The sequence below is a fragment of the Rhinatrema bivittatum genome, chromosome 3 (genome assembly GCF_901001135.1).
Source record: "Rhinatrema bivittatum chromosome 3, aRhiBiv1.1, whole genome shotgun sequence".
Classification (NCBI taxonomy): Eukaryota; Metazoa; Chordata; class Amphibia; order Gymnophiona; family Rhinatrematidae; genus Rhinatrema; species Rhinatrema bivittatum.
Window position 1 is genome coordinate 180806810 of NC_042617.1, and position 10705 is coordinate 180817514.

The 10705-nt window shown below is 46.6% G+C and overlaps 1 protein-coding gene across 1 annotated transcript; it reads left to right on the top strand.

The window, feature by feature from the left end:
- The first annotated feature begins 3818 nt into the window (after window positions 1–3818).
- On the top strand, window positions 3819–6544 carry EXOC8 (exocyst complex component 8). The gene has a single exon (XM_029594001.1). The coding sequence runs from the start codon at window positions 4108–4110 to the stop codon at window positions 6154–6156; it is 2049 nt and encodes a 682-aa protein (XP_029449861.1). The 5' UTR covers window positions 3819–4107; the 3' UTR covers window positions 6157–6544.
- The last annotated feature ends 4161 nt before the right edge of the window (window positions 6545–10705 follow it).

The following is a 10705-nucleotide window of genomic DNA, read 5'->3' on the forward strand; positions in this document are numbered from 1 at the left end:
TTTGTTTATTTATTTATTTATTTAGAATTTTTCTATACCGACATTCTTGAAAAAAAAATATAAAATCATATCGGTTTCCATTTAAACAGAACAGTCGCAGCTATGGCGTTACATTGAACATTGAGCAATGAACATAGAACAAGTCATCGAATAACAAACAACAGTAAAAAAATAATTCATCAATGAATAACATAATAAATAAATAGAGCAACAACAACTTGGGCGGATGTGGGCGTAACATAAAATAATACGTCTGATAGAGTATCATTATGAGTCTGAAGAATAGATAAGGCGTGGCGGGGGCCCAAAGGCGTAGGGTAGCAATGAGGATCAGGCTGAAGGGTGGAGGGAAGGAGGAGGAGGGGAAGGATGTGAGGCATTGATTACCATAAATGGTGTTTTCTGTAGATAAATGCTTACCATAAATGAAGGTTGAGAGCGCAGTCTGAAGACTCCTGGTGGGAACGTAGTGCAGACCCTGTGTCTGATCATGTCACTCTGCACCCAACACAATCCATTCGATCTGCGGACAGTCTCTTTGAGTGGTCACTGAGTGAAGTAGGGTCCTTCTGATTTCTGCATCTATTGTAGCTTGTTGGTTAAGACAGTAATGAGATGTGAAAGTGTGCAATGAGAACCTCGTGGCAGCTTTGCAGATGTCCAGTAGGTGAATGTCGTGGAGATGTGCCACTAAAGCTGCCATCGTCCGCACTTGATGCGCCTTTGACGAACTAATCAAGGTCTCTGATTTTTTACTGTAGCAGAATTGAATGCACTGTAAAATCCATTTCGAAAGAGTCCTTTTGGAAACTGGAAGCCCTGGCATTTGGGTTGAAGGAAACAAATAGCTGAGAAGTTCTAGTTTCAGAATGTGTTCTCTTCTTATAGTATGCTAAGGCTCGTTTGCAGTCCAGCATGTGGAGCTGTCGCTCACCATCATTCTTATGAGGATTCAGATAGAAGGCTGGCAGTGTGATGGCTTGATTAATGTGGAAATCCGAAACCACTTTGGATAAGAATAAGGTCACTTTGTCGTGGTGAAATTGCAGGTATAGCGAATAGTGAATCCAGGCCTGCAACTCTTTTTACCAAGATGAGGGCTACCAAGAAGAGCACCTTCCTTGTGAGATATCTCACATGGCTGCCCTCCAAAGGTTTGAAAGGGGGTGGGGGAGCATGTGTTGCTCTAGCACTGGGTTGAGGTCCCACAGCACAGGTGGCTTCAGCACTGGTGGTCTCAATCGCCCTTCATGAACCGGGAGTCTAGCGAGTGGTTAGATACCGGTAGGCCATTGCATGGATGATGATAGGCCGCAAAGGCACTTACGTGGACCCTCACCAAAGCTGCCACCAGTCTCACTAGATACAGGGAATGGAGATATTCAAGCAAAGCTCTGAGGAGCAGGAAAAAGGGTCCATGCCCCTGCTGTTGCACCAGGCCGAGTACCGGTGCCTCTTGCCCTGATAATTTCTCCTGGTTGAAGATTTCCTGGACGACACCAGGACTTCCTGTATGTCCATTGGCAAGTGCAAGTGGTTTAATACAGTCCTTTCAACCTCCACACAGTGAGATGTAGCGAGGAGGGCATGGGGTGAAGTAGAGTGCCGTTGTCTTGCATCAGGAGAGTCGCACTGTGGCCCAGGGGAATAGGTCGAGCGATGGAGAGATGCACTAGATAGGTGTACCACGGTTGTCTGGGCCATGCCGGAGCTATTAGAATGAGGTCCACCACGTCCGCAATACACGTCTGTACCGTTCTTGAGATGAGTGGGATTCCATTGCCTGCTGTGACCTTGCTGTTGCTGTTGCTGTTGTGACTGTGGTTGGGGTTTGTTGATAAACAGAGGGATATAGGCTGGAGGACTGCTGGTCAGTAGGAGATGCAAGTGAAAAAAACCGCCATATTCTGCTTTTTCAACTGAGCCACGGTTTCCTGCAACTTGTCACCAGTTTGTCTGAGAGAAATGAAAGGTCAGCCAACTTTTCATGAATGTCATCCCGAATGGCACTGGTTAGGAGCCATGCAATCCTTCAGGCCGCTATGGCCCCTGCTGTAATTTGGGCGGATGTCTCAAAGGCTTCGTATATTGTTCTCAACAAGTGCCACAAACCCTCCTCAAGGTCAAGGTCATGAAATTGCTGCAGTGGGCCTTCGCCCGGCAATGCAGTCGCAAAGTGGGGCTTCAACGACTGCAGGCATTCATACAAGTATTGCATAATGTAGAATTGGTACTGTTGTATTTTTGCATTGAAAATACTTTCCTGGAACACTCTCTTGCCAAAGTCGTCTAAATTCTTGCAGTCTTGACCGGGACGTGTATTCAAATGGAGGCGGGACTTCTTGGCTCTTTTCATGGCCGATTCGACCACCACCGAGGCATGTGGGAGTTGGACCATGTTGTAGTACAGAGACTGTCGCATCTGAAATTTGAGGTCCATTTTCTGCGAGGTAGCTTGATAAAAAAAAAGGGGGATTCCCAAGCCTTCGTCATTACCAAGTCCAACGCCACGTGGGATGGTAAAGCGGTCGGTTCGGCCAGCACCCCAAAGAGCTTCAGGTTACCCAGTACTTCGGCCCACAGGTCCAGCACTTTCCTTGTCTTGATATTAAGCCAAGTGCCCACCTTTTCCACAAAATTTGATCAGGAGAGGTCTTCCAGCGGTTTGGCAGGGTCAGGCTGCTCCTCCATCGGGTCAGATAGGTACTCTATCAAGGAACCCAGCGAAGTAGGTGGTGACAGCTGCGGACAGCTGTCCGGCTATGGGGAGTGTGGAAGACCGGACTGTTAGGCCGAGGCTCAGGGATGCTGTCCACTTGTTGAGGCGAAGCTGGTCTCCCAAGGGGTAAGTCATCACCTGGGGCTTTTACTGCTTCCATCTCCTGGTAGATGTGCATAACCCACTTGTAGGAAATGGCCTGCCTCAGTGCAGAGGAAGTTACATTTAATACAATACAGAACAAGTTTATATAATACAGAATATATGGTACAATGTGCTGCCATTTATACTCGATATGTTGCCATTTTTGACAGACATATTAAGCTGGTTATTATGATCAAAAAGGATGTCTTCAAATCACTCCACAGCAAATAGGACCAAAGAATAAGTAATTAAAATGTTCATAGGATATGGGTAATCATGATATTGACAGAATTATACTTAAGGAGATTCTATAGGATCCTGTTTCCTCTATAACACTAACCTAAAGATTGATTTTTCAATCCGGTACAATAAGACCTGGTCTTGAGCATCGGTATATTAAAAAAATTTAAATAAATAAATAAAATAAATTTCTATATGGTGGCAGCTGTTAATTTAGAATCATTTTCTGCAGGGTGGAGGAAATTACTTGTAATACTTTTCTACATTTAAAAACCAACAAAGAAAATCTTATTTGGCTTTTAAGCATCTACAAATCAAAATCGTACAAGAGCTTTACAATAATTTTATGTAGAAGAAGGGGCTCGGGAAGCTTTGAGCAGGCGTTGACAAGAAAACAGGCACATGAAAAAGTCGTATATCTGTCAGAAGTCAGCCCAGGACGCCACACAGTTTTCAGGAAAAGATTCTGATCTGAACTCTGCTTTGGTAAACCGCTTTGAAGGGTGACTGTGCTGAGTGGGCGGGTTCTTAAATTGTTCCCTCCCCCACCCATGAGGGCGTGAAATTACCATCCAACTGACAGTCCGCCCAGGTAAGAAGCAAGAAGGAGGTGGATTATGCAAGAAAGCGCGAACGCGCACGTACTCACACGTTCCAGTCCCCCCCCCTTAAAAAGTTATAACGCGCACAAGCACGCAGCATTCCGTCACACGTTCTACCGTGAGCTGCTGGCGCTCCACCTCGGGGAGCAGCGTCAGGTCACGTTGCGTGTAGAGGTCAAATACGTGCTAGTTCAGGTGATGTACTGTGCTGGACTGGTGCACAAGGAGTTGGCTCTGTCGGCTAACTGTAAGCCGGAGTGTTCGCGCTGTTCCCCCCCTTTCCCCACTATTTGAGTTGGAAATGCACCGGCCGAATTCCAGCGCGAGAAGATTCGGCAGCTCCGTCCGTTAACCCCCCCCCTTTCCTTCCCCGCCTGAGGGCAGAAGCAGAGGCCCCCCAAGATGGCGGACAGCGGGGCGAGCCGGCTGCGGCGCTTGCTGGAGTCGAGCACTTTCGAGCCCAAGCAGTACGTGACGCATCTGTCCCAGCAGTCGGACGGAGACCGCGACCTGCAGGAGCACCGGCAGCGCGTGCAGACGCTGGCCGACGAGACGGCGCAGAACCTGAAGAAGAACGTCTACAAGAACTACCGGCAGTTCATCGAGACGGCGCGCGAGATCTCCTACCTAGAGAGCGAGATGTACCAGCTCAGCCACATCCTCACCGAGCAGAAGAGCATCATGGAGAGCGTCACACAGGCCCTGCTGGCCACCGACAAGGAGGAGGCCGCCCGCGAGCTGCAGGCCGCCTTCCCCAAGGAGTCCGAGGAGGGCAAGCAGCGCACCCTGACCACCCTGTTGGAGAAAGTGGAGGGCTGCGAGAACTTGTTGGAGGTGCCGGGCCGGTACCTCATCTACAACGGGGACCTTGTCGAGTACGATGTGGACCACATGGCACAGATCCAGCGGGTCCATGTCTTCCTGATGAACGACTGCCTGCTGGTTGCCAGCTGGCTGCCCAACAGGCGCGGCATGTACAAGTTTAGCTCCATGTATGATTTGGACGGCCTGGCTGTGGTGAACGTGAAGGACAATCCACCTATGAAGGACATGTTCAAGATACTCATGTTCCCTGAGAGTCGCATTTTCCAGGCCGAAAACACGAAAATCAAGAAGGAGTGGCTTGAAGTATTGGATGAAACAAAGAAGAAGAAGGTCCTGAATGAGAAGCGTAAACGGGAGGAGGAGGCACCGCAGGCTCCATCTATCCCTGAGGTCTCCCTTAACCCATTTGATGATGACGAAGAAGCTCCAGAACAACTGGTTGATTTGTCCTTGGAATGGATCCAGGAACTCCCTGAAGACCTGGATGTCTGTATTGCCCAGAGAGATTTTGAGGGTGCAGTGGATTTATTGGATAAATTGAACAGATATTTGGAGGACAAACCTCTAACACAATCAGTGAAAGACCTGAAAGCCAAAGTAGAGGAAAGGATCCGCCAGTTGACAGATGTATTGGTGTTTGAACTATCCCCAGATAGATCCTTGCGTGGTGGACCAAAGGCCACCAGGAGAGCTGTGTCTCAGCTCATTCGTTTAGGTCAGTCTACCAAAGCATGTGAGCTCTTCTTAAAAAACCGAGCATCTGCTGTGCACACAGCTATCCGTCAGCTGCGTATTGAAGGAGCCACCCTATTGTATATCCACAAACTCTGTAATGTGTTTTTCACCAGCCTACTAGAAACAGCCAGAGAGTTTGAGATGGACTTTGCTGGCAATAGCGGTTGCTACTCTGCCTTCATTGTGTGGTCTCGAGCTACTATGAAGATGTTTGTGGATGCTTTTAGCAAGCAAGTGTTTGACAGTAAAGAGAGCCTATCTACTGCAGCTGAGTGTGTCAAAGTGGCAAAGGAGCACTGCATGCAGCTAAGTGAAATTGGCTTGGACCTTACCTTCATTTTTCATGCTCTTCTTGTGAAGGATATAAAAACTGCTCTTCAGAGTTATAAGGAAATTATTATTGAAGCCACGAAACATCGTAACTCTGAGGAGATGTGGAGGAAGATGAATCTAATGACGCCTGAGGCACTTGGAAAACTTAAAGAGGAGATGAGAAGTTGTGGGGTTGGTAACTTTGACCAATTCACTGGTGATGATTGTTGGGTTAACCTCAGCTACACAGTTGTTGCCTTTACAAAACAAACAATGGCCTTTTTAGAAGAAGCACTGAAATTATACTTTCCAGAACTACACATGGTTCTTCTTGAAAGTCTGCTGGAAATAATTCTTGTTGCTGTTCAGCATGTTGACTATAGTTTGCGTTGTGAGCAGGAGTCTGACAAGAAAATATTTATCAGACAGAATGCTTCCTTTCTGTATGAAATGGTGTTGCCTGTGGTGGAAAAAAGATTTGAAGAAGGTGTTGGGAAACCTGCCAAACAGTTACAGGATCTTAGACATGCTTCTAGACTGATTCGTGTGAATCCAGAGAGTACAATGTCTGTAGTCTAGTGCATTTTCTCTATTTTTTTTTCTTTTCCAGAAGATTGTTAACTTTACATTGTCTATTTCTATTTACTTGTTCGTTCTTCATGGAATTGGGGAAAAAAGTCCCTGTTAATATACAAATATTTACAATATGTTGACTTTGGGACAAAAAGGATACATTTTGTGTTAGGGAGCAATTTATGTATCTGATTAAAATACACAGTATTGTAGCATTTGATCTCCTTATGCTGTATGTGCTTGTACAATGATTATTTTTATGTGGTTTATATAGAACCAGGAAAATCATTTTTCTGGAGTGTACATATGAATGTAGTTTGCAAAGTAGTAAATGTAACATCTTTATAAATTAATACATCGTTAAATCTACCTGATTAAAACTTTGTTCCTATCATTTATTATGCCTCAGACAGATTCCAAACAAGTGGGTACCTTGATTCATCTTAATGACTGCAGTAGTTCAGTGCTTCCTCTGTAACTGGTAAACAGCCAGGGAGTACCTCCACCACAGGACATTTTCAAGAACTGAAAATCCATAGAATGACAACTTTTATATCAAGATTTTAAAGGACTTCTGAAGATTAAAAGTGACAGTTTATCAGCAGAAAGCTTTTAAAATTGATTCAAAAACCATTTGAGGAATGTTAAAAACAAATTCCAGTTTTAGAGGACAATTTTCAAAAGCATGTACATGGGGAAGTAGTGACTTACCCTACATAAATTTGAATTTTAAATACATTTAGCTCACACTTTTTTTTAAATTGGTAGCTCCATGTATAATATTCACACAGTGCAGGTATTTTCCAGCCCTCAGAGGGTTTGTAAACTAGGGGCCTGATTTACTAAACCATTTTTTCATTAGCACAGCAGAGGAGAAAAGCCTTAGTAACTTAAGCCCTAGGTTTGTTCCTGAGGCAGTGGTAGGGGAAGTAACTTGCCCAAGGTCACAAGGAGTATCAGCAGGATGTGAACTCTGGCTTTCCTGATTCTCAGCCTGCTGCTATAACCCCTAGGCTACTCTGAAAACTTTTTCCTTGATGTGACTAAAAATATACATAAAGAACATTTGATATTCCATGCTGGATTAGACCAAGGGCCACTGAGCCCAACATCCTGTTGCTGATAGTGGCTAATCTGCATCACAATACCTGGCAGACCCCGAAAAGTAGATCCATTTTTTGTTCTTTTTTGCTTACTCCCAGCACAAGAGATGGCTTTCTCAAATCAATCTACTATTGTTTTATGGCCTTTCCTTAAAGAACTTGTCCAAGCCTCTTTTAAATCCTGTTCTAGTTATCTTGACCACATCTTCTTGCAATATATTCCATAACTTGATTGTACATGGACTGATAAAAAATAATTTGTTTCATAAGGCACATACTTTTAGCCACATTTAGGGGAATCATTCCAAGGACATGCTTCGGTGGGGGGAGGAAAATAGATGAAGTTCCTGTACGTACCCGGATCAGTCCAGAAAGTGGGTTGAGCCTCCTTTCCAGCAGGTGGAGACAGACCAAAACTTGCAGGATGCCCTATATCAGGACAGAGCCTATCCTCTCACCCTTCAGTATTCATCTGTCTCCCAGCAGGTGCAGCATCTCCCCTTCGGTTCTCTGCTGTAGGCTACTCAGCCTCTTTATTCTCTTTAGGTTAAAGCAAGAATTTCTTTTGGTTCTTGTTTTAAAAAAAAAAAAAGAAAAATTATAGAAAGTGAATCTGAAGGAATTTTTGCCTTCTTTACTGCCTTTTTGTGTGGGAGACGTCCGTCTCCCAGCTCTTGCCCGGCTCAGGGGGGCTTGTCCCCTTTTGCAGGAGGGGGTTCCCTGCTTAGTCCTGAGTCCATGTACGCTTCCAGGTGTGGGGACCGACGCTTTCTGGGCCTCGTTCCCCCTCTGGCTGCCGAGAGGGTTTTGAACCCGCTGCTGCGCTCAGTAAAAAAAAAAAAAAAAAAAAAGGGAGTTTCAAAGTTTTAACTTTCAATAAGTTGCAGGTACTCACCTACCTCTAACTTATTTGCAGCAGTTGACCAGCTTTTTTAACTTTTTCTGCTCAGTATAGGATTAGAACCAGCAGTCAGAGAAGCAGAAGGCAGCAGGTTCCCGCCTGCTCTCTCCTGCTGTGCAGGCTGTCAATCAAGCTTTCTTTTTCAGCTTTTTTTTCCTCAGCCGAGGTTGCTATGTCCCGGCTGACAGCCTGTGTTTCTTGTGGGCTGTCCTCCTCGCGTTTTTCGCGGCAGGGCCTCTGCACTGCTTGTCAGCCGGGTGGGGAAGGTCCCTCGGCAGGACAAGCAAATTTAGCTCGGGGCTCCACTCCTCCCGGCATGGCTAGGCCTTTCCCGGGTTGGCAGAGCCCGCGAATGGCTGCCATCTTGGATTTTTCGTCGGGGCCAATTTCAGTGCTCCCTGGGGCTGGGGGGCCGGATTTTTTTGATTTGGCCACCGCGGGTTCCCAGGAGGGGGGTCCTGACCTTCCCTCGCCCCCCCCCCCCCCCCCCCGGTAAATCCAGGGTACCTTTTTCCGTGGATTTCATCATCCTCATGCACAAATCTTATTTAGCTAGCCTGCATGAGATGGATGAAAGCGCCCCCCCCCCCCCCCCCCCCGTCTAAAATCCCTCGCGCAGCGCCGTTGACCTCTGGACCTAAATTCACCAGCTGGTATGGGAATGAGTATGCTGTGATGGAAATGGGTGCCAGTCAAATGTTTTTTTTTAATTGATTTTTTGTTTTGTTTTTATATTTTTTGCAAACTGTGGCTGTTGATCACAAATGCCAGTACACTTCAGGCACCAACAGCATTAGTAATAGACATCAGCTGGGAGATTGTGAGCCAGTATGCACTCAAGACCCTGCCCTTGCACGAGTTTCTCTGGTATCAGGAAACGCTGCATAAGGAGAGATTAGGGCAGGGCCTGTCAGCTTGCACTGGCTCACAGGCCCTATGCTATCCTTCATTACTAATGCTGCTGCCACTTACAGATTACGTTCAGGCTCAGGCCCAGTCATGATGAGAGAGGAGGGTTGAGCATGCCTGGGGCAGTAGAGATTGTCACTGGTTCTTTTTTCTCCCCCCACCACTGAACCTACCCAACAAAATATTGCCCTTGGTATTGGCCTGCCCTCTTTCCCCACCCATTGTTATCCACTCTTGCCCCCAAAGGAAAATGCAAATGCTGACTAGTCAAGGGGCTATCTGAAAGGAGGGATCAGTTGCAGTTGAGCTTTGAGGTTGGATTAGCTAGCAGAGGGTTTCAGAAGGGGGGTATCAGCTTTGGGGGTGAGAGGATTGTCTGAGGAGCATAAGAGGGGGATGATGAGTTGGGGATGCAAGGAGCTAGGTGGAGATGAAAGGGAAATGGAGATATGAGAAGGGTTGCATGGAAGGAAATGGGGCTGGAAAATGAGAAAAGGGGGTGAGCAGGAAAGGATAACAGGAGCAGTTGGGTCATAAGAGCTTTGGATGAGGGGAATCAGCTGAGGGGGGAGAGAACGGAGAGGTTGGGGCTGAGAAGCCGGGAGAGTTTGAGGACTGCACCCCTGGTTTTGGTAGTCATCCAAGGTCATAAGAATAAGAGCTAAACTGGGCACATGTGTGCTAGAAGTGCCTTCCTTCTCGTCACTCATCCCCAGCTCTTTCTGCTCAGGGGCTGGAGCAGGGGGGGTGCCATCGAGGAAGGTCGGCAGCCACGTGCAGAGCCCATCTGGCTCACTGAAGAGGGAGCCTGCCAGGCCGCGAGCAGTGGATCCACTTGGCAGCTGTCTGGAGCGGCATGGGTCTGGGAGCCACAACTGAATAGCCTTCTTTCCACCTGCGTGGCCCAGAAGAGGAAGTGGTGGGTCCATGCAGGCACAGCCCAAAGCAGGAAGAAGATCAGCGCCTGTGCCGGGTAGCGTAGGAAGAGGTAGCTTTGGCATTTGAGTGCACTTGGAGCAGCAACAATGCTGCAGGTGCAGGAAGCAGAGCCGCACCAGCCCCCACTGCCTCAAGAAAAATGAAGAGTCCCCATCTGGCATGAGGGCTAAAGGAGGAAGCTGTTGCTGTGCTTTTCATGGGGAATGGGGTAGGAAGTGAGAGTGTGCGTTTGCGTCAATGTGTGTGAGAGCATGTCTGTGTGAATGTATTTGACTGGGATAGTCAGTGTGTGGGGGGGGTCTGTTTAGGAGAGCATTTCTGTGTGTACCCATCTTTATTAAAAGATACTGTATCAGGAATGTTATTCCTATTAGTCTTCCTATGTTGCTATCATGCAAAGATAAACAAGAGTAACATAACCTATGTTAATAAGTGCGCATGCTGCTCTAATGGTCAGATACATGAAACAGCTTCTGTTTGCTAAGCAACAGCAATGACCAAAACTCCAGTCTGCAACAAACTCTGGCCATGAATCTTTACGAAATAACTTTTTATTCTACTCAAGATCATGAAAATGCATTCAGCAGTGAGGAAACTCTTTAACAGACATTAATACATTACATACATTGTTTCATACGGTTCAAATGCTTCATTTGTGTGTGTGTGAGGGGGGTGCAATTCACCTTCCTGAAGTGCAGCTTTT